The sequence below is a fragment of the Heptranchias perlo genome, chromosome 6, assembly GCF_035084215.1.
Source record: "Heptranchias perlo isolate sHepPer1 chromosome 6, sHepPer1.hap1, whole genome shotgun sequence".
Taxonomy (NCBI): Eukaryota; Metazoa; Chordata; class Chondrichthyes; order Hexanchiformes; family Hexanchidae; genus Heptranchias; species Heptranchias perlo.
The window spans coordinates 101,857,048-101,881,483 of record NC_090330.1 but is presented as its reverse complement, the minus strand read 5'-3'; the positions used below and the strand labels follow the sequence as shown (position 1 = coordinate 101,881,483).

The 24,436-nt window shown below is 42.4% G+C and overlaps 1 protein-coding gene and 1 long non-coding RNA gene across 3 annotated transcripts in view; one reads left to right on the top strand and one right to left on the bottom strand.

Moving 5' to 3' along the window:
- Positions 1-24,436, top strand: part of LOC137323108 (Krueppel-like factor 5) — a 44,344-nt gene that overhangs the window by 6,798 nt on the left and 13,110 nt on the right. For both annotated transcript variants that reach the window (XM_067986545.1, XM_067986546.1), the window contains exons 2-3: positions 4,125-4,992; positions 16,107-16,166. In XM_067986545.1, the coding sequence (XP_067842646.1) occupies positions 4,125-4,992; positions 16,107-16,166 (928 nt within the window). The remainder of the gene's footprint in view (positions 1-4,124; positions 4,993-16,106; positions 16,167-24,436) is intronic.
- On the bottom strand, positions 5,128-18,766 carry LOC137323111 (uncharacterized). The gene is made up of 4 exons (XR_010963311.1): positions 18,714-18,766; positions 17,900-18,001; positions 10,501-10,570; positions 5,128-5,332 (listed from the first exon to the last, which is right to left on the bottom strand). It is a non-coding gene; the product is annotated as an uncharacterized lncRNA (long non-coding RNA).

The window sequence follows — 24,436 nt, the reverse complement described above, 5'->3', positions numbered from 1 at the left end:
TCGGGTTAGTTTTTATATAAAGAAAATGAGCATTGTTGAAAAAGTGAGATATGTGTTTAAAAATAGATTGTATCTAGGTACAACCATTATCTTATGACGGGTGTTTTGAAGTTTTTCTAGGCGATGCTCAGTTTCTAACCAGTTTGCTTTGGAATCCCGCCCCAATGCTAATGATGGCTGTCTGAGTGTGTTTGGATTGTGGTATATACAATATTTGCTGTATTAATTTTTGCAGTGTAGTCTTTAGATTTTTTTCTGATTTAAAAATCATTAGTTGCAGTTGTGATTTGGTGCTTTTGTTGAATTAGTCACTGTTGTTGAGCCTTCCTTGTAGATATGCATGGTGAAGTGACTTGCAACTTCTAATGTGACAGTAATGTCCGTTTTTCTAATTCTACAGAATCAACATTTGAGCATCAAGCATCTCTCTTTGGATCCAAACTCATATAGAATTCTGTTACTTGTTATAGAAAATAATGTTGTGGAGAGTAGTGTAAAGATCTATTTTCCTTAAACTCTACTTGTATTATACAAACAGTTGGGATTATAGTCACTTGAAATCATTACTTATAGTCTTAATGAGCTGAACTGTGAATGTGATCCTTGGGGGTTTACGATTAGGGTTACCCAGTTAGCTTGTGTATGGGGCATATACAGTTATATTACATTACTCATCCTCGTGAAGCAAATTGTTCTAATATACAGAGGGGTTGCATCTAGAAATATCGTACAGTATTATACTGGCGTCATACTCTTGATTCACAACCATAGAGGGAGAAGTGGGTCGCTTTTTTCTAAAGTCCCATGGAGTAATCAATTCCCTGTGATTTTATATTTTTCTCTCCGCTGCTATGCTTGACAAAGAGCAAGTTCCCAGTAATAATTTACAAAGGTGGTATAACAGACATTATACCAAATGCTAGCTCTATACCAGACTTTAGTATAATGTACTTTCAGATTGAATCTATACTGCATTTTATTCCAGTCACTTTTTTCTGTTATTATATACTTATTGACCAGTAAAAGGGAGAAAAAAATGCCCCCATCTAAATCCTACTGTAGACGATCTGGAGACCTAGACCTAAGTGTCTGCAACTGGTGTCTAATGTTGCTCTATGTTATGTGAAAGCAGCCCAGGATGATGGTTCTATTCTTTCTCTCATATCTCTCTTTTTCTTTCCATTTTTCTTGTTTGGCATGTGGCCTACGCTTGACATCTCCCTGGGGCGGCTTAGTTGAGATTGGGAGCTCGCACTCTAGGGATTTACAGGCGCAGATCTACTTCTTTCTATTCTGTGGCAGTGCCTCTATGTCTAGAAATTATGCCTAGTGTTGTTTGGCTAGCTTTGTGCTTTTATAAAATAAAAAAAACGATGTTGAGACCTGTATTGCACGTTTAATAGATGGTCGTATTTGTAAGTTACCCAGGTTTTGGTCTAGATTTCTCAAACTTAGACAGAGTAGATTTTTTGCCCTAAGCCCAATAGCAGCGGAGCAGAACGGGTGCTCGAGGACCAGGAAATCTGGCTAAGAGCCATGTAACCAAATCTATGCCACTTTTGTGCTGAACATGATTTTCTGGCAGGCATTTTACACCAGCCTAAATTGGTCAAGCTGAAGCTGAGCCGCAGCTTCATTTAACTCTAGATAATGAAGGCTGGCATGATTGTCCATCTACTTGGAAACCGATTGAGCTAGATTGTACCTAAGGAGTGACTGAGCTTTTAGAGGACCAGGTTTTTTTAGACTTATTTTTGTTTTGTAGTACATTTTTATTGCAAACTTCTGTTTTTTAAGCACTGCAAATAATGTTTACGTCAGTTTTATTTTACTTTGAGAAAATGTTTTTATCATCTAACAATGCGTTTAATCGGAACCTGATCTAGCTGAATGTTGTCTGCTAAATCACTGGAAGGCAGATAATATAATTTACATTTAGTCGTTTACAAGACTAGCAGAGCAAGGAGAGCTGAAAAAGGGACAAGGAAAAACTAGCCATACAGTTTTCACAGGAGCTCAGGAAGATGCAAGTTCAAATCGTTGATGTGGATTGGATTTAAAGTATCCTAGTCACAGTATTTCATGATGTGGAGATGCCGGTGATGGACTGGGGTTAACAATTGTAAACAATTTTACAACACCAAGTTATAGTCCAACGATTTTATTTTTAATCCCGAAAGCTTGTGGGATTAAAAATAAAATCGTTGGACTATAACTTGGTGTTGTAAAATTGTTTACAACAGTATTTCATAGTTGAGTAGTACAAGATGAAAAAAAGGTACGTCACAGAGGCAAACAGGCACTAGCGTCAGACTGCTTGCACAAGCCAACGTGCCACCAACTGTATCTCCCGGCCATGGTACACCTATCAGGCCGTGACTAAAGACAACTACCTCCGTAAGCTTTTGGTCAGTACAAAGCTCATTGTATATCAGTACCATATCAGGTAGAAGGACACCTGTAGCCAACTTACATCAACAACAACAACTTGCATTTATATAGTGCCTTTAATGTAGTAAAACGTCCCAAGGCGCATCCATAGGAATGTTATCAGACAACATTTGACACCGAGTCACATCAGGAGATATTAGGACAGGGACAACACTGCTGGTGACGGTGAAGATCACTTCTTCCCTTGACTTTTTTTGCCACCACATCCTGCTGTCCTCTTGGGAGGGCGTCTTGAAGTTTCAAGCAAAGCAGTCCTCCTCACACGCATCTCATGCAGCAGCAACTCTACTTTGCCAGCCATCAAAGTGGGGACTTTGGGTGCTGCATCACTTCCATCAGTCGCCCACTGATTCCATTTCCTGCCTCTGCATTTGTTTTGCCAGTCACTTTTTTTTTGTGCCGCAAAAGGACTTTGGAAAACCTGAAATATACAGCGGAAAGATGTGCACTTTTAAGTTATTTTGCCTCCATGTGCAGCTGCTTACTTTCAGATGGTGCATTTTGTTCATTTTCCCTGCAGCTGTCTAGCGCATGTCATTTCTTGCACCATCTCTTTGGTAAACTCCCATAGCCAGGTTCAATATGGGCTGGGAGCTTGGCATGAATATGTAATTAGAGTCAATCCTGAGAGCCTGGTATGAATATGTAATTAGAGCCAATCCTGAGAGCCTGGTATGAATATTTTATTAGAGCCATTCCAGAGAGCTTGGCATGAATATGTAATTAGGGCCAATCCCGAGAGTTTGGCATGAATATGTAATTAGGGCCAATCCCGAGAGTTTGGCATGAATATGTAATTAGAGCCAATCCTGAGAGCTTGGCATGAATATTTAATTAGAGCCAATCCTGAGAGCTTGGCATGAATATGTAATTAGAGCCAATCTAAAAAAATCCTGGGAGATTGGTCCTCCTGGAGACCAACAAGTGTTGCGTTGGATGTGATTGATTTGCTGCTTTCTCTTGACCTGAGGAAAATCTACCCTAAAACTTATCAACATTCAGTTTTTTTTTTAACAGTTATCAAGCTTAAACTTCAATGATGGAAATTTTTTAAAAAATCACTTAGTTTTATTTTAAACAAGATTAACTGGAATAGTGCGATAGAGTTAGTCACCTTGAAACCGTGCTATGATTGTTGATTTTTACCTCCCTACAGTTGTATTAACTTTTAATGTAATTTGGTAAATAACTGAAATGTATATATTTTGTAACAGTATGAACCCTAATGTGAGAATAACTTTTTGAACTTTGACTAGACTGGGCTTTATGAAAGAGTGACATCCAAGTTGAATGGGTGCTTTTTAAAGTTTAGTCTTGGTCAGTCAACACTGCTAAGATTAACTTACCAAATCTTGGCTCTTCTGTTGGAGTTCTGGTTGTCTTTCCAATATTTCAGCAGAGAAGATGAGAGATGAAACTAACTGTATCGCAAAACAGTGGTTGTTTCTAGGCTGTAATTGTAAACCTGTAAAGCAGTCTGGCTAGGTCAGCAAATATTTTAGTGGGTTTTTAAAATGCCACGCCTTGCACGAAGTGATGTTTGTGGCTTGATTTTATATTGGCAATTCTTCAGTGAGGCCGATTTGAATGCACTTTGTTCCTGTATTTTTTTTAATTGAGCCTTTATTTCACTTGATATATTTACAATCAACTGTCTTTTACTTTTCCTACAGACTAGGTGTGAGATGGAGAAGTATCTGTCACCCCAGCCGCTGCCAATCGCAGAGCTGAAGAAGTACAGAAGAGACAGTGCCTCGGTGGTAGATGAATTTTTCCAGGAGGAAAGGTCCTCGCCTTACAGCGTCAACATCAATGTGATTCTGCCCGACATCACTTATCTGCGAACTGGTCTTTATAAACCCCAAAGGCCATCCATGGTCCAGGCCCATTCAGAACCGGTTACTGTTTTTACCCAGTCAAACAGAACAATTACGACCCAGGCCCTGCCAGAGTTCACCAGTGTGTTTAGCTCATCGCAGTCCACAGATGTCAACACCACGTTTATCAAGCAGGAGCTGCCCTCTCCTGAAATGCATCTGCCTACATCCCCTCAACATGGTCATTTGTACCAGCTACTGAGTTCCCCAGACTTGGTAAGCATTCCTGGTAACACTGCTCATACACAAGGCAATGCAGCTTGTATGGGCAACCTCGCCAATGCTTCCGTAACGACAGGAATGACTGGCATGGACACACTCACCACAGTGCAGCCACAGACGGCAGTGAAACACTTCCACTCTATCTCAGCAGGTGCATTTGCTGTGCCAGCGCAGTTCTTCCCACAACAGCCGACCTACCTGCCGCCCTCGCCACCAAATTCCGAGCCCGGAAGCCCTGACCGGCAACCAGAACTGCTGCAAAATATGACGCCACCTCCATCGTATGCCGCCTCTATTGCCTGCAAGTTGGGGTCACCCACTGCAACCCATGCCCTCCCAGCAACCTTGCAGGTAACGCAACAGAACATCCCACTGGCTAAATTCAACCGGAGGAACAATCCGGAACTGGAGAAGAGAAGGATTCATCACTGTGACTTTCCAGGTATGTTGTATAATTCTAAAAAGAATTCTCCAAGTAAATGGCCAATAGCCTTGGCCTTCATTTAAGGAAGGAATTTTAAATTAAGTTAAAATATAATAATCAAAACAGGAAAGATAATTATAATCTGTTTAATGGTTTACCAAATAATAATTAAAGTACTGCTGTTTTGGAAGTTTGCCGGTTGAAGTAGTGATGGATTTCCTTTAACGGTCTAGTTTTTCATCAGTAAAATATTATTTGAAAAGGAGGATTTCTTGGTAATTACTGCATGCGGATGGATGACATCATCACAGTACAGTTGAATCCTGATGTAAACAATTTGTGAGTCAGACGTGGTTACCTATAAGTAGATGTACAGATTGACTTGATATCAATTTACTTGCATTAGAATTACATTCATAATCTGAGTGCGATAGTAAACAATCAACAGCATATCTGCACAACAATTTTTCAGCCACTATGCCCTGCCCCCTGGAATTCTCTTCCAGAACCATTTTGACTCTCTGCCTCTTTTGCTGGCTCCAACAAACCGATCTCTTTGACCCTGCCTTTAGTTTTTCACACTTTCCCCCCTTTTGTAATTTCAATGACCTCCTGCTTTGTATAGCACTCATCCATTTTATTATGCACAGAAGTGCTTTATAAGTGTATGTTGTCATCCTTCATTACTGTTGAAAATGATGCTGTATAACAATGCATGGTACTTTGCACACAACACAGTTCTTGCAGATACATAAATAGAGAGTATACAGTTTCTCACAGTTTTGAGTTGCTTGCTGGTAGGGCTACGGTCATTCCTTGGCATGAGGCTCAGATCGTATGGTGAGAGCGGAAAGAGATGGAGGATTTGTTGGGTAGTGAGTGCTGCCAGTGGGGGGTGAGGGGGGAGTAGGGAGTTGAAGTCTGCCTATTCAATAAATGCCTGAGATCCCTTTGACTGTGGTGGCTTAGATGCGTATTGAGACAACGGGAAGGGATTTTGTGTTTTCTTAGCTCCTACTGCAGCTTGCATCACTTGCTCTGATTGGCAACTGTCTCGCAAATGTTTTGTCTAAGTGTTTCTTGTAAAGGGATATTGGATTGTGCCAAAGCTCACGGAGGCACCTCCTTGCAGCTTGGAGACTGAGAGTGAATAGGGTTCCTTACTCTGCTGTCAGGTAGGTTGAATAGGCATGAGAATGTATCTAGGGGTTGGTAAGGCTGGTTATTGCCTGCAGACCTTCAAGGTCTCTATCCAGAAATGCTGGAGGAAGGGGCAAGACCACAATTTGTGTTGGTGTGTGCCCTTAATAGTGACTACACTTCAAAAGTGCTTCATTGGTTGTAAAGCACTTTGGGAGTCCTGATGTCGTGAAAGGTGCTATATAGAATTACATGGAATGTACAGCACAGAAACAGGCCATTTGGCCCAACTGGTCCATGCCTGTGTTTATGCTCCACATGAACCTCCTCCCACCCCTCTTCATCTAACGCTATCAGCATATCCTATTCTCTTCTCCCTCATGTGCTTATCCAGCTTCCCCTTAAATGCATCTATGCTATTTACTTCAACTACTCCTTGCGGTTGCGAGTTCCACATTCTTACCGCTCTTTGGGTAAAGAAATTTCTCCTGAATTCCTTATTGGATTTATTGGTGATTATCTTGTATTTATGGCCCCTAGTTTTGGTCTGCTTCACAAGTGGATAAAAACCTCTATTAGGGCACCCCTCAACCTAAGTGCAAGTCCTTTCCTTTCCTATATTTTCTCCAATATTCATCTGATTGAGTTGATTGAAATTTTCAGAAGTTGCGTGGAGCAAGGTATATGCAGTGAAGAATCTTAAGTTAATCCTCTCTCAACCTGTTGCAGGTGGAAGATATGCCAGTCAGCCTGAGCTCCTGTTCCCAGGATGTATGGTAGCTTTGTGTGTATTGTGATGACCAAGAATAGTATTGAGCAGAGGCAGGAGACACTTGGGGGCAGTTCTTGTTGCGGAAGGCCAGTTCTAACGGGGTTAGTTTGTACTGCATTTTAGGCAGCAGTACTTTGATCTGAACACGGTTTTGGATCTGGAGATATAGGATGGTGGAGTAGAATCATCTTGGATAATGTGGAACTTGGCAGTGAGCCGCTGCAAGGACAGGTTTCCGATGCTATAAGTGAACTTATTTTATGCCCTACTACTTATTTGAGTTTCTTGTACAGTTTACTTCATTTGTAGTGGACCTGGCTTGTCTGGATAATCAAGTAAAATGGACGAAAGCTATTTTTTTTAAAGCCAAGTGTATTCGAACTAATACATTTAATTGCTTAAGGTGGACATTTCTTTTACTTAAATTGACTGTAGTTTCAGGAACTGTATATCAATTAAATACAATTTGATTGCAATCCAGATAACCTGGAATCACTTTGCTCTTTGTGTTGCCAACGAAACTGAGCACGATGCTTCTTCTGGAATTTGAGCTCTTAATCTGAGTCTGTAGCTAGTAAACTGCCTGCTCACAGTTTGACTAAATATTTTGCACCAGAAGTTATTAAGATGACAGATTAAAAAAATCTGATGAACATCTACATGCATAAAGGCATTTTTAAAGATTTGGTATAGTCGTCATTACAAAGTCAAGGACAGTTCTGGTTACCAGGGACATCAGTTAAACCAGTCAAATCAGCTCTGATCTATGCAGAGGCATGCACTATTTCAACAGTTAAAAACACTATATAGTTACGAGCATATGTTTTCACTTTACAAAGATAAAGGACTTGAGTACTTGAGTACCTATGAACTGTCTATCTATAGAAAGGACTTCAAAGGTGAGTGATTATGTCTCACCGGTTCATGAGTATTATATGGGCACGATTTTAACATTGAAAAACAGGTGGGTTGGGTGCGGGGTTTCATTCAATATCGCAACCATTTCAGAACTGCCCCCAACCCGCCCACTTCTGGTTTTCACCGGGGCAGGTCGAGGGGCGGGCGAACAACCTGCTCCCAGGAGGTGGGTTGGTGATTAAAACCTTTCAAGGAGGCTGCGGGCCTCCATCTTTGAAGAGTTTCCAATTTCAACACCTGGGGGCCGGGATTCCTGGGCCTTCCCCTTCACACCATGTGAAAGGAGGCGAGAAGACCCGAAACTAACAGGTAAGTGCCTTTCTGGCACAGCTTGTGGGCCCGGAGGAGCAGGCATGCTTCCCCCAAGCCCAACGAACCTACCTGCAGCGAACCCCCTCAACGATCGTGGTCCCCACCCAATGATCACGGACCCCCACGATGACCTTTTTGGCCTTCATTGCAAGAGGATTTGAGTACAGGAGCAGGGATGTCTTACAGCCGTTGTACGGAATATTGTGTGCAGTTTTGGTCTCCGTATCTGAGGAACGATGTCCTTGCCATGGAGGGAGTGCAACGAAGCTTTACCAGACTGATTCCTGGGATGGCAGGACTGACGTATGAGGAGAGATTGGGTCGACTAGGCCTATATTCATTAGAGTTTAGAAGAACGAGAGGTGATCTCATCGAAACATATAAAATTCTAACAGGACTAGACAGACTAGATGCAGGGAGGATGTTCCCGATGGCTGGGGAGTCCAGAACCAGGGGTCACAGTCTCAGGATACGGGGTATGCCATTTAGAACCAAGATGAGGGGAAATTTCTTCACTCAGAGGGTGGTGAACCTGTGGAATTCTCCACCACAGAAGGCAGTGGAGGCCAAGTCATTCGATGTATTCAAGAAGGAGATAGATATATTTCTTAATGCTAAAGGGATCAAGGGATATGGGGAAAAAGCGGGAACAGGGTACTGAGTTAGACGGTCAGCCATGATCATTTTGAATGGCGGAGCAGGCCCAAAGGGCCGAATGGCCTACTCTTGCTCCTATTTTCTATGTTTCTATGTTTCTGTGACCCCCGGTCCAGACACCCATCCCCGATCCCTCCCCCCATGACTGACTCCCCCTCCCCACCCCGTGCCCCCCATGTCCACTGGTGCCCCATGCCCACCAATGCCCCCATCCGACTGTGTCAATCAGGCCAGTCAGTCGGTTGGCAAACTGACAAAAAATAAATAAAAGACGTCCTTACATCAAAATCATAAGGACTTCCGGGCTTCCCGTCTGCAATTTGATCCCCGCCCTCTTCCCAGCTCGGGGTCAAAATCATGCCCAATGTGTCTCTTTCTCTATCTCCTTTAATCCCCTTAAAATTGGATTGTGGGTGTTACCTACCTGATTTTATTTTGTGTGTGTGTGTAATAATTGATACAACAAAGCATTTAAACTTCTATCATTACTAAACTCATAGGCTATAGAATATTGTTTATTTTTGTAACTTTTTTCTCATCAATTTTCTCCCCTTTTCATCTCTACTGAAGGCTGACTTCTTACAAGAGTTCCAGGTGTGCCCTTTGCTCTCTGGTACCTTCACAGCCAACCATTGCTCATATGTGAGCCTCAGAAAAAGCAGCTAAACTCGATTATGCCATTCTCTGACATATCACGTACCACACTTACGGTGGGGTCACCATATCCTAACTCGCACCAAGTCCCGTTCTCCCATCGCCTGTTTGCTCGCTGACCTACATTGGCTTCCAGTCCACAATGCCTTGAATTTAAAATTCTCATCATTGTGTTCAAATCGCTCCATGGCCTCGCCCTTCCCTATCTCTGTAACCTCCTCCAGCCTGACAATCCTCCAAGATCTCTGCGCTCCTCCAATCCTGGTCACTTGTGCAACCCCGATTTTCATCGCTGTGCCTTCAGCTATCTAGGCCATGAGCTATGGCATTCCCTCCCTAAACCTCTCTGCCTCTCTACCTCTCTCTCCTCCTTTAAGACACTCCTTCAAACATGCCTCTTTGACCAAGCTTTTGGTCACCTGCCCTAATATCTCCTCATGTGGCTCGGTGTCAAATTTTGTCTACTGGTTGTAGCTGTCACGAATTTTTTTTAAAATTGTGTTCCACAGTAGCTTAGAACACTACCCTTTCACTTCTGGGACTCGAATTTGAGCCTATCACAAATTGATAACCTCCGTCTGCCACTTTGAATGTATTTGGGATAGGCTGAATCCAGTTCGAGGCTATACCTAAACTGGGAGGACTTGATACTGACATTGAGTTCAAAATGCACAAATATGTTCTAGGTCCAAAACCAATGTTCCAAACCTTGACTAGCACAGAAATTTATCAAAAGTATAATTTAACGTAATGTGAGATTGATTACTCACTATACCATTTATGTTTCAACAGCTTACTTTTCCTAATTGAGGAGTAACAACTCTGTATTTTCTCGAGAGATTATGAGCCCCACTGTAGCAATGCAAATCTAGAGATAGTGTGGGGGTGAAATTGATGTTCAACGGTAGGGAAAAAAGGTAAGCGGGAATCGTCAGCCTTTTTCACCCCACCCAATTTTGTTTCCCATTAAAGCAATAGAAAAGAAAATCGGATGGGTGTAAAATGGGCTGCTGATTCGCTATCGCCTATTTTACGCTAGCACTGAAGACTAATTTCTCCTGCTGTGTGTTTACCTTGAATTCTTAAAAGGGAAGATTCCTTCTTTCGTCCTTTTCTGCTCCTCATCCGCCGCCATGTAGCATCCTATTGAGAGGAGGGAACTTCAAAAAAAAAATATATGTGCATATGTTTTGATAGTGTTGCTGAATTCTCTTTTAGTATGATTCAACACACTGTTGAATTTCAGTGGTTTATTGAACAGTGGATTCCCTTACTGTAGTGCTTGCTTTTTTATGGTGACATTATTGCAGTAGGATAATAATTTTTCTCCATAGCTGCAGAGAAAACTTAAACCTCAATAGTGGACCTATTTTTTTATTTCTAGGTAGGTTTCCAGTTGATTATAGATTATTGTGTTTTTTTGTGCCCGTTTTCTCTCCTCCCTTTCACTCCTGAAGTCATTAGTTGCTGGCTCAGGTATGGTTCCACAGTTTGTGCTCACCTTCTAGCGTCATTGTTAATGGTATGTGTCAACAAGCTATTTGGTCATGGGGTGGGGAGAGTGCGTTTTCTCTTTCATAGCCCGAGGGCACTGAGGCTAAGTGTGTTCCTATTGCCACCCTGGCACGAGATTAAATCAAGCATTTTCCTGGTTTTTATGCTTTAGTTACTCACTAAGCCATTGGGTGCCTTCTGGTTTACTGCTTATCTTTTCAACGCATCTGATATTGGGATTTTTTTAAGGGAAAATCATGGATCAAGGTTTTTTTCCTATAGTTACTGCAAGAAGGAAGGACATTTGGTATAAAAACAGAAAATGCTGGAAAACACTCAGCAGGTCAGGCAGCATCTGTGGAGAGAGAAACAGAGTTAATGGGCTCGATATTGCCAGGGCTGCGGGTTCGCGGCGGGGGGTAGATTGGGCGCGTGGGTTACGCGCCCAGTGAAATCAGTCTGCCCCGCGCGCGATCGCAGCCTAATTGGAGCCACTTACCTGCTCTTCCGGGTTCCCCGCTGCTGATCTGCGCGTCGGGCGGGCTGCGCGTGCCCAGTAAGGTCTGTCAGCTGGAGGTGCTCTATTTAAAGGGGCAGTCCTCCACTGACAGACGCTGCAACAAATAGAAAAAATTACAGCATGGAGCAGCCCAGGGGGAAGGCTGCTCCCAGTTTAATGATGCCTCACTCCAGGTGTCATTAGATGGGGTGAGGAGGAGGGGGAGGACAGAGATCTTCCCCCCGGCGGGCGGGAGGAAACGGCCTGCCTCTGCCACCAGGAAGGCTTGGCTCGAGGTGGCAGAGGAGGTCACCTGCACCACCAACATATCGCCCACCTGCATACAGTGCAGGAGGCGCTGCAATGACCTAAGTAGGTCAGCCAAAATGAGTACACTTACTCATTCCCCTGCACTCTGTCTGCCACATCACCGCCCCCACCCCACATCTCCTTCAGCACTGCCAACACTACTCTGTCACATCACCCCTCATACCCACTGAAACCTCATCCTCATCTTACCTGCACTTATTCACCTCGCCAGTACTTATCCCGCCACTACCACTCAACCCAATCCTCATACAATCTCACCCTCTCATGCATCTCTTTGACGGTCAGCCTCACTCAACCTGCCACTGCTTGTGCTGCAGCCACAGGGCATGCATCACATATGTGCAGTAGGAAGCGTAAGGCAAACGTGTCGTGAGCATGAAGGGGATGCACAAGGATGTTTGAGGGTTTGTCATGGTTTTTACTGCTATTTAATTTCTGACCAACTCACATCACATATTATATTGGCACCACTACTGCCACGTCTTTGTGAATCTTGTCTGGTTTGTGCAATAATGCCCTTTCCTGAGGATCACAATGAAGACCCACACCTGATGCCACCCATTGTGTCACTGCAGAGTGGGTGTAGGTGTATTTGTAGGGCTCTTTTGTGCAGACGACTGAGAGACGTCGGCGATGTCCCCGGTTGCACCCTGGAAGGATGCGGAGGAGAAGTTGTTGAGGGCAGTGGTGACTTTGACAGCGACAGGTAAGAAGATAGTGCTCGGGCCAACCGGGAGCAGCTCGGCATGAAGGAGGCTGCAGATGTCCACGACTACATGTCGAGTGACTCTGAGCCTCCGTGTGCACTGCTGCTGAGAGAGGTCCAGGAAGCTGAGCCTCGGTCTGTGGACCCTGTGGCGAGGGTAGTGCCCCCTGCGACGCATCTCTCTGCGGTTGGCCTCCCTCCTGCTGTACAGGTGGATGTGTCACAGCACTCTGTTGTGGAGCTCCACGTGTCAGAGATGGACAGCGTGGCCGGCAAGCCTGGTGAGGCTGGTGATGCTGTTCGTCCTCCGAGGAGGTCATGACTGCAGCTACGGCGGCCCCCATCCGGAAGATGTACATCTGAGGGGGTCCGCAAGGTAGGTACATGTCTCTGGACCCCGGGGTAAGTGTGCAAGTTGGTGAATTTGATTGTCAGGAGGAGGGTGGTGGAGGCCAAACTTTGTCCCAAGTAACAGAGTGGCCTCCTGCAATGAGTGAGGGTCTCCCCGCCCCCCCCCCCCCCCACCTGTCAAATGGACCTTTGCAGCTGCCACAGGCTGATGGCTGCAACATGTCCATTTCAACTAGGAGTGTTTCCCCCAGTACGGGAAACAGTCCCAGTTGTTTCTAAAATCCCACCCCTCCTGACATATTCCCTTAATCAGGTCTGTTAATGACCTGAAATTCGCAATGTAAATAGTCTTAAGTGGCACCCTGCTGGCTTTAATTGCCTGTGGGAGTCCCACATGCGGGGGCTGTGCGCGCACCTCGGCGCGTCTGTGGGGAACCTGGAAGTGGGCGGGTTGGAGCCGGGCTCCCGACCCGCTCCGGGAATCCCCGATTTTCGGAGCCCCTCCGCCAGGATCGCACCCGATAGCGGGTGCTAAAATGGAGGCCAATGTTTCAGGTCGATGACCTTTTAACAGAACTGGAAGATGTTCGAGATGAACAGCCTTTAAGCAAGTGCAGAGCCAGGCAAAGCTGGAGGAGAAAAGAACAAAAGGTCCTGTGATAGAGTGGAGGGCAGGAGTGATTAAATGACAAACGGGATGATGGTGCAAAGCAAAAGGGGGGTGGTAATGGGACAAATAAAGAAACAAAAGATAGGTCCAGAGGAGGTGTAAACAGCAACAGCAGAATAACAGAGGGCGAGGGAGGCATGGAAAATCTGGCAAGAGGAAAAGGCTTCCCTGGCCTGGGATTGTGGCAGAGAAAGACCACCCTGCCGGCCGTGTACCGAGAGGGGATCCCCGCCCTAAGCACCAGCCCACACCTCCTCCACTCCCAGTGTCTCTGGTTCAGCCGTCCTCCATTGCCAGCACCCGCTGTTGGAGAAAATGGGAGCGGTGGTTAAGATCTAAAGTTGTTGAACTCAGTGTTAAGGTCGGAAAGCCGTAAAGTGTCTAATAGAAAGATGAGGTGCCGTTCCTCGAGCTTGTGTTTGCGAAGCAAATTTGATGCTGTTTGCACTGAATTCCTCCGGGACCAAGTTATAGCGTATTCTAAGAAATTATAGTACTCTGCGATGGTGAAAAAAGGATATTGAAATTCTTCCTTCAAAGTTCTGATGCACCAAAACTAAACATGAAATGATTAGTCACTAGTCTCAACCATGACTTGTTTTGCTTTCGTGGATGAGATTAAAATCTTTCAACAAGTGATGCTCACCTCCAATTTGAGGAAGATGAAAGCTCTATCGTTCTGTTCAATGTACTGCTTGATTGCAGTGACAGTTCTCTCTCTCTCTCTCCCTCTCTTCCCCCTCCCCATCCCAAGAATTCTAGAGCCATTGTGAAATTTTCTTATCAGGAGCCAGGAAGGGGGAATAATTAAAGTAGAGTGTTCTGATTAGAGGAGAAAGAAATCACTGATCACATTGACAGGAATGAAATGGCAAGATTGCTGAATAATAAGATACAGTGGAATTTGGTATATTGGTGATCATTTACATGTAATGGTTGCCAAAACTGTAACCCATATGTATCTTTGTGATTATATTTCCTGATAATGATCAGTTTGGTTTGGTTGTATTAATCAGATTTGTGGTACCATATCTTTATAATCATAATCTATTGCTCCAACCAGGAAATTCTTTCCTTGCTGGCTGATAGATTATAATTAGAGGTACAGCACTGCCAGTCTGTTTGTGGCATAAAGGAACAGGCTTCAGTTTGAATGTTGAGTTTACAAAGCAAGGACCAGCATCTTTGAATTGAAGTTTGGAGTTGTTCTTTTATCAGACCTGAAAATTCACAGGAGGAAACCCAATGCTGTAAGAGCTCCTGGAGGCTGCCTTAGTAAGTCTCGCTGCTCTGCATCTCCCCACCTGCCTACAATTGCAGATACAAGCAGAAGACAGAGGTAAAACAAAAAAGTGAAAGGGGAAAAGGAAAAATGGACTTGGACTTGTTTCTACTTTGTGGCTTTTTATTGGATTGCCCATTGTATGTTTAAATAAAAAATGTGGTTACTGGACATGGCCAGGAAGGCTACAGATGTATGCCAGTATTGAAAGACTCTTTAATAAAATCTGAGGTGATCTGTTTGAAAGCTTTGCAGCTCAGATGAAGTTACCACTCAGCTATAATGATCAAATATGGACCATTCCAAATTGATTATAACTGATCTTCATTGTAACTGGATACCATATGCTAGTAGCATTGAGTTTCACTTTATTAGGAGTGACTACTATGAATATTTTTTTTAAAGTGCATTTCATTGAAACTTTTTCTGAATTGAAGGCTTTTATAGATTGTTGGTCTCCTTAAGAAATAAGAATAATTTAGTCTACTTATGATGGTAATTGTTTGCCTAGATGTTAGCCTTGGCTCAGTGGTAGCAATCTTACCTTTGAGTCAGAAGGTTGGGGTACAAGCCCAATACAGAGACTTGAGAACATAATCTCAATTTCAGTGCAGTACTGAGGGAGTGCTGCACTGGCAGAGGTGGCGTCTTTCAGATGAGACATTAAACTGAGGCCCTGTCTGCCCTCTCAGGTGGATGTAAAAGATCCCATGAGCTTATTCAAAGAAGAACAAGAGAGTTATCCCGATGTCCTGGCCAATATTTACCCCATAGCCAATATTACTAAAACAGATTATTTGATCATTTATCTCATTGGTGTTTGTAGAACCTTGCTGTGTGCAAATTGGCTGCTGCATTTCCCTACATTACAACAGTTGCTACAGCTGATGTATTGAAAGGCATTATTTAAATGCAAGTTTGTTCTTTCTTTCTTTGTACTTGCAGTGAAGAGGAAAATAACATGCATAAGTAGCTTTAAAAAAAACAGGCGAGTTAATGAGTTAATATTTCCCAATTGGCATTTGTGATAAAACCCCTCAAAATGCACTACATTGACTTGCTGGTAGTTTTACTGTACCTGGCTATCGATGATATTTAGCGTGTGTGAAGAGTAAAGGGCAAGCTGTTGAATACATCACCATCAAAGGGCCGAAAGCAATATTGACTTATGGTGCTCATGTGAATAATGTTGATGTGCAGTCGATAGATGTCGGTGTTAAAAGTTGGTATGTGCTGTGTATATAAAGGGTGATCAAAATGATCTAGTGCTGTAGTTAAAAACACACCATCATATTTTTAGCATTTAAGTCAAACATGTATTTAACCATCTGTCATTCTGTTTTCCAGGTTGCTCTAAAGTGTATACCAAAAGTTCCCACTTAAAAGCACACCTGAGAACTCATACTGGTAAGAGCTTTTTTTAATTCTGTTTACTATTTTTAAAATGCCATGAGGGTATTTGGGTTTAAAATAGAGATGGCTGACAACTGAACGCACACTGCTTTGATTTGTTTGGCACAATGTTGTATTAAGGTAGAACTAGTGCATACTGGCGTGACAGTCAGAAATTTAAAAACAATATCAGAAATGCTGATGGGTTTGGTCTGTGCCAAAATATGAGGCCCGGTGCACTGTTTTTTAATCATATAATTTTTATAGCAGCAGTTCACTTTGTTTTGGAATCAGTCTTGCACAATGGTGTAGATCCGGCATAACTACAATAAGATGAAATTCTCACGGTTGCGTGAGCCTGTAGCATGCACATTATCGTAATTTTGTTGTGTTGGGGGCAGGAGAAAAAGAGAAGGATGGAAGATATGTGGAAATCAGATGAAGAGATAAATTTGCAAGAACCTAATCTAAGCTCTCAACTGAAACCCCTGGCTGTGGCTGTATATAGTGCTTCAGCAGGAATTAACATCTAGTAATGCTGCGTTTCAATAACGAGGAAGGTGACTAAGCAATGAGGCACTGAAAGTAGCACAAGGCCCTGCATGGTTCATGAGGAACATGTTTGTGCTGCTAGTATATTTTTACAAGTAGAGGTGGTGCTTGGACTTTAATAATGGTGAGGGACTAGCTGAGAGATTCAACTTTAACCAAACAAAAATGTTTTAATTTACTTTTCTTGGTCCCGTGAAAGCTTTAAGACAGTTAGTAGAGGAGCTTGAAATCTTTTGCTGATCAGAATGACTCACTGGGCTCGATTTCTAACTCCCAGGCTGGAACGTGGCAAAGCGAGGAGCGGGCCCATCCAGGAGTGGCAGCAGGGAAGTTCGGCTGATTGTAATGGCCAGGCCTCATTAATATGCAGTATGCCGACTTCCCGACCAAAATGACCGGGCGTTACAGAGCATTTACAGCACAGAAACAGGCAATTCGGCTGAACAGGTCTATGCTGATGCTCATGCTCCACACAAGCCTCCTCCCGCTCTATTTACTTCATCTCACCCTATCAACATATCTTTCTATTCCTTTCCCCCTCATGTATTTATCTAGCTTCCCCTTAAATGAATCTGTGCTGTTCACCTCAACTACTCCATGTGGTAGCAAGTTCCACATTCTCACCATTCTCTGAGTAAAGAATTTTCTCCTGAATTCCCTATTGGATTTATTAGTGACTGACTTATACTTATGACTCCTAGTTTTGGACTTCCCCACAAGTGGAAACATCTTCTCTACGTCGACCCTATCGAACCCCTTCATAATTTTAAAGACCAGGCCTTATTAATATGCAGTATGCCGACTTCCCGACCAAAATGACCGGCCGTTACATTGCATTTACAGCACAGAAACAGGCAATTCGGCTGAACAGGTCTATGCCGATGCTCATGCTCCACACAAGGTCACCTCTCAGTCTTCTCTTTTCTAGAGAGAATATCCCCAGCATGTTCAGTCTTTCCTGATAGTTATAACCTCTCAGTTCTGGGCAGTTGGCCTGAAGCAGCTACCCGGCCGTTAAAATTGGGAGGCAGAAGGCCATCGCCGGGGACCCAGGGGAACACTTCCCCGGCACTAGGAAGGGAATTCCGGTCGGAGGAGAGAGGGAGGCGGAGGAGAGGAGAGGCCTGAGATTTCCGTGCACTCCTGCTCCTCCTGGCCCACAAGGAAAGCAGCAAATATAAAATTTAAAAACTCACCTTCCTCGGCCTCTTTTGGTTCTGGCTACTGTTCCCAGTTTGCCTGGTGGAGAAGAAGCCACAATCTTGTCTGCAAATAAACGTCACAACTCGTTGCTGAACCTGTTTTCAACAAATATGCTAAAACTGGAAAACCAGGAACACAAGTCACATTTGTTTATTCACAAGTATAGACGAGTAAACTTGTTTCAACTTGACCAGGGCATGACCCTCCCAGTCCATACAAGTGAAAACCAAACTCCCCTCCCAAGTTCTTGATCAACTTGGGTTCAGATCTGGTGTACAATAAAGATATCTCTGCACGAGATCTGAACCTCAAATATAAATCAAAGTGGCTCAGTTTGAGGATGACATTCTTCTTCCCCCCCCCCCAAGACCATGTTTACCTGCACCCCTGAGCATTTATATAAACCACAGTTTTTGTAGCTAAAACACCATGTGACACATGGGTACGAATTTGCAACTGATTTTTAAAAAAATGGATGTCGTTAACAAACAGCAATACTGACAGAATGATTGTGGGTGAAAAACATTTCAAGCATCCCAAACAACTAGCAATTTGCCTATCATGGCCCATGTTTCTGACATCACTTCTGTGAACCAATTTGTTCAACTTCAATACTTTTTACCCTTAGTATTACACTGTAGTTTATTGGCACACGGGTACTGACACTAAAAGATGACGTTCAGGCTAAATGGGTATAAATGGCTTTTAAATTGATTTTTAAGAAACATTTTTTCACCCTATATATTTTTAAAAAAATATCTGAGCATTATAACTTTTTTTTATGAAAGACTTAAAAGGTGAACTTACATGCTGCTGCTGGCGACCCACTTCTCTGTTTCATATAAAATGCAGCTGAAATGGTGCTCAAACAGGAAAGTTTTACAATCAACTAACATAAACTCCCTCCCCAGTTTTCAAGCAATTTTTCTAAACTTTCAAGTGCAAGATCATGCAGGCTCTCTTTTGAATTGCTGCACTGATCTTGTTGTGAGCCAAGTACAGCGTAGAAAAGGGTAGGGTTGGGACATTTCCCATGTCCATACACTGAATAGGAAATAAGTAACAGTATAAAGGAAACTAGGATAAAAGAAAGAATGTAAAACCAATGGAGACAGCAAATTCATTACGAGAATTTAAAAAAATAAAAATGGCACGCAGATGTTGAAAATTTTTATCTGTAAAGATTTGGTACTGTCAACTTTAATCCTCTTGAAATCTTGATATTTCAAAACAAGCACTAGAACTGGTTAGGGCTGAAAAGCTGAAAAGTAGGTTTTGGGTTTTTAACTAGAACAACATAGTGCAAATACAGCTGTTCAACTCCAAAACAAAGCTCAATTTATAAGTTTATCTTTATTTGTGAAATAGTGGAACCCTTTAACTTGGAATTATAGTTAAACTTCAGTTTTCCTGTTTCTGTATGGTGCTGAGTTTCTCTTCGACTATAAATCTGTATTGTTGTATGGGATTTAACAGCATTCAGAATTTGTTTCCAATTTGTATTATTTCAACTGTCTGTCTCATTTTGGAAGGCCGAAAAATAAACGTAGTGAATATAAGAGAATGAATTAATGCGAAATGTTGTATACGCAACTGGGAGAAAGCACCAGCTATAGAACAAATATTTGAAAACTGGCATTGTTGCTTTGAAGTGTTGAATTATAGTGGTGAGAGTGATTCACCTCAGAATAGATATTACGATGGAAATTTAATTTCAGGTAAATGGGGAGTTTATCAGTTGTGTAACGTATGTTTACAAAACTAAACACAAATAAATTTAGAATTGTCTGTACAAAGCCAGTCATTGCTTGTTGGAGTGGAGGACTATAACTTGTCTGTGGTATGCACATATAGTCAACATCTTTTATATCCATAATACATTTTATTTGTACATTTGGCATGTGAGCATAGGAACATAGGAACAGGAATAGGCCATTTAGCCCCTCAAGCCATTCAGTGAGATCATGGCTGACCTCTGACCTAGCTCCATATCCCTTAATACCTTTGGTTAACAAAAATCTATCAATCTCAGATTTAAAATGAACAATTGAGCTAGCATCAACTGCCGTTTGCGGAAGTGAGTTCCAAACTTCTACCTCCCTTTGTGTGTAGAAGTTTTCCCTAACTTCACTCCTGAAAGTCCTAGCTCTAATTTTTAGGCTGTAGTCCTAGACTCTCCAACCAGTGGAAATAGTTTCTCTCTATCTAAGCTATCAGCTCCCCTTAATATCTTGAAAACTTTGATCAAATCACCCCTTAATCTTTTAAATTCCAGGGAATACCACCCTAGTTTGTGTAATCTCTCCTCGTAATTAAACCCTTGGAGTCCAGATATCATTCTAGTAAATCTACGCTGCACTCCCTTCAAGGCTGATATATCCTTCCTAAGGTGGAACAAGTGTTTGAAAATTAAATCTTGCTTTGACCCTCAATATAATTCTCTTACATTGAGCAACTTTTAACACTTGTGCAAATCCACATACTGGAATTGAACAGGTTTGGATTTTGTTTTTGTTTTTGTTAACTGCCACTTAGAAGCACTATTTTTGTCTACCTTGGCTGAGGTCCAAAACAAGTGCAGATAACTTACCTGTCGTACCTTTGTTAAAATCTTCAGTTCAAGCAGATGCCAGTTATACATAATTTCAGCTCAGCACCAGGACTGAGCTAGGAACAAACTTGTACGCAGCTGCAGTTTTTATTTTCACTAAGATACCTGTTTCTGAAAATGACCTGATTTGGTGGGAAATTCTAGAAAAGCAATCTTTAACAGATCACGGGGTGGGGGGGGGCATCCTATTTTATTGGAGTTCTGTACCATTTTTCACTGTTGCAACTTAAAAGGACCTTTTAATTTTCATTTTCATCACATTTATTTGCTGTACTTTTTACCTTGATGACAAAGCTGCAGTGTGTAAAAGAAAATGCAGTTGTATAGGTTTGAAAGGCATGTGTGGTCCTGCTGGCATGTTGATGGCATTCATTTGATCTGTGGCAACCAGAAAAACAGGGTGGAGGACAAGCCCTTCAACAAGAAGTAATTTTGAACTGAACCTTGCAACAAAAGCAGAGACCGTGTCTTTAAAGTAAAAACAAAAGTCTCTGATCACGAACATGAAGTTATCAGTCACTGTCAAAATATGTACAGCTTTTCAATCAATTAATATGGGGGGAGGGGAAGAAATACTTACAATGGAGACATTTTGCAGCATCTATATCTTTTGAACTCAGTGATGTATTATCCTCAGTATAAAATCTGAGATTGCTAAATCTATAATTGGAGTTTTCAACTAAGAGGGTTTTAAGAAAAGTCATTTCTGGGAACACCTGTTTTGTCTCAATATATAAGCCAGTTTGGTAGTAATTAAGGTTCTTACTGCTGGTAAGCATCGGAAGATCTTTATCAAAGTACAGTATTGTGAGTCTCCTGTGATGTTCCGTGTTATTCATTGTATCGTGAAAAGGGCATTAAGGCAGTCGCTGGCAGTCTAAACAGTCTGCGTGCCACTGCTTTTGTTTCTGAAAATCTTCAGACGTGTTTTTAGCTTTGGGATTGCCAAAATACTTGGTTTTATTTTTAAAGGAGCTTCTGTGGAATTATCTGATCAACAGTGAATGTTGAACAGGAATTGATTGTTATGCAGAAGTCAGAAAAATACTGTGGTGGTCTTCCTTGGCAGGTACTCTTACAGCGCTGATGAATCAGCCTGAATCACAGACGCAACACATAACTTTGGGGGTGGGGGTCAAAAGCTAGTGAACAAGGCCAGCTTAATTTCATTTGAAACCCAAGTGCAGCTTTTCGCATGGTGGAAGTGTATTTAAGGGAATGGAATCCGATCACAAGGTTGTGAGTCTTAACTAGAGACGTTCAGTGTAGTTTCTGATGTGTTGTAAATAATGTTTGGTTTATGGAATCCTTTAAAACTTGTCAAAACCTCTTAAAAGTGGTGGTATAGAAAGTAAACAGAATGCGTGACAACTTAAGAGCTCGATTGGTTATAGTTACATACAGGTATGTTAAGTCAGCAGTCTTTAATACATGTTGTTAAGTGTCTGTGGTTATACATTCCATCCTCTCCACATACAGAAAAGTAATAGTCTCACGTGGCCTTTAAACATAACTCGCCTGTCATTAAAAACTTGGAACAGTGCATTTGTCTTTCAAAAAAAAAATCTTAGTCAGTGTTTGGTTGCAAGAGTATAGAACCATGTCAAATCGTGAGCGATATTCCTTAGTATTGAATGTTTGTTACACCATAATTTTGTTTTTTAAAAATTACTTCTGTATCATTAATAAGTTTACATATGCTTCTCTAAATCCATTTTTTTAATAAAAGGTCCTCAACAGAAGAAATTCAGAGGCAATATTAAATGCATAAGGCAGCATGTGGACACGGTGCCAGATAACCAGTTCTCATAACTGGGAGTTTACAAACTCAACCATTGCTGCACAATTAGGGGCTAAGCAGGGGTCAGTTGTTTTCTCAGAGGAAAGAATAGTTAGAAAGAGAATGACCAGGACAAATCTTGCACAACATCTGATTGCAAAAATAAAAGTAAATCCAGTTGTCAGCAGGAGTGGTTCACAGCAAAATCTGCCTCTAATTAAGCAATAAATTGACCTGAGGAAGGAGGAAGCCTCCGAAAGCTTGTAAATCTCAAATAAAATCGTTGGACTATAACTTGGTGTTGTAAAATTGTTTACAATAGGCAATAAATTGGCATTGTTACTGAGATAGGCCAATGTATGCTAGGTGTAACTTCAAACTGAATTGAAAAATCCTTGTCCCCTTTTAATAAATCCCTACATAGCCTTGCCACACAGCCTCTGCAACCTCCTCCAGCCCTGTGTCCAGTTCATGTCCTTTGGCCCTCTGACTGACCTCTTGTGAACGCCCTCCTCCCGCGCATTCCCCGGGGGTGGGGGAGGCAGACTCTTTCTAGAACTCCCTCTTTAAACTTCTTTGCCATTCTACTGCTCCCTGCCTTTAAGTCTGCTCAAAATCTACTTTTATTTCTGTGTCTTTGGCCATCTCTCTTAACTGTTCCAATACTACTTGGCATCAGTTTTCCAGTGTCAAGTGCCTTGGGCCATCTTATTATGTCTTATGTTATTAAAGGTGTTGTGTAAAAAATTAAAAATTTTCACACTGATACTCATCTGAGCTTAGGACTAGAAGGAGTTTTACCGTGGTATTATACCTTTGCTGAGGGTGCCCATAATTGAAATTATTCTATTGGCATCTGGTAGTCGTGGCCAAGTGATTGAGGCGACGGGCTAGAAATCCATTGGGGTTTCTCGGCGCAGGTTCATATCCTGCCAACTACGTTTTTTTTAAGGTATCAGTCTTGGCTCAACTGGTAGCACTCTTGCCTCTGAGTCAGAAGGTTGTGGGTTCATAGTCCCAATCCAGGACTTGAGCACATAATTCTAGGCTGACACTTCAGTGCAGTACTGAGGGAGTGCTACACTGTCAGAGGTGCTGTCTTTCGGATGAGATGTTCAACCGAGGTCCTCCTGTCTACCCTCTCAGGTGGCCAACATTTATCGTTATTTATGCCGATCGGGGCCACAAAAGGCCCAAAAGGTACACAAGGAAAGCTTAGGTCTCTCCTGGAGTGATCTGCACTCCCCACCGCCACTCTCTGAATTCAGGAACCCTCGTGGGACGGCCGGGCAGTCGATCCCAAGACTTACCCGCTGTCAACGGGTGGCCTCTGGGCCATGTGATTTTCCGCCGACTGCCCGCCCGAAATGAGAGGGAAGTCGGCTGGTGGATTTAAATGAGGCCCGAGAGTTAAAATACCCTGGGTCTCATTTTTGGAGCAGCGGGCAGGGTTATAACTTACGGCGCTGGTCACCTGCAGAAAACTGGCCCGCAGTTAAAATTGAGGCCCAATTTAAATAAGATGCAATGAAGCTTGTAATAGTGGAAGATTTCTAGTGGAAGAAACCGAAGAGTTTGGTCACACCATTGGCAGCATCTTGTTCAGGAATGCTGGCTTGTGGTTTGAGACAATGTGGGAATTAAGACATTCCAACGCAGTAAAGATCTGGCTCAACGTATAAAATTACAAGTTACAGCAAATATAATTACACTGGCTTCAGCCTAAGTAGTGTGTTAATGCTATTCTCTGATCTATTGTCACATTTTGTTGCAGGGAAGGTGGAGTTTACTACATTTGTTACTGCTAGAATTTTGCAATAACAATACTGCTAGTTTTAATCTATAATTGCACTAACAAAATTGTGGGGATCTATGGCTTTAAAATATTAGATTTTGTTAGCTGTTCATTAACTAGAGAGGCAAACGGGCATTTTCATTCTTCATTCAAGTTCTCCAACAGGTGAATTTTAATCATGTGCTTCCTAAAATTGTTTCTTAGTAATTCACATCACCTTATTTTTGAGAAGCTTTAACCAAAATGAAAGTTGTGATATGCACCCATTTAACTGTAGAATTACGAATATAATTCCACTACCAATAATCTGGCAGTTTATAGCACTGTTACCCACTTGGAGCAAC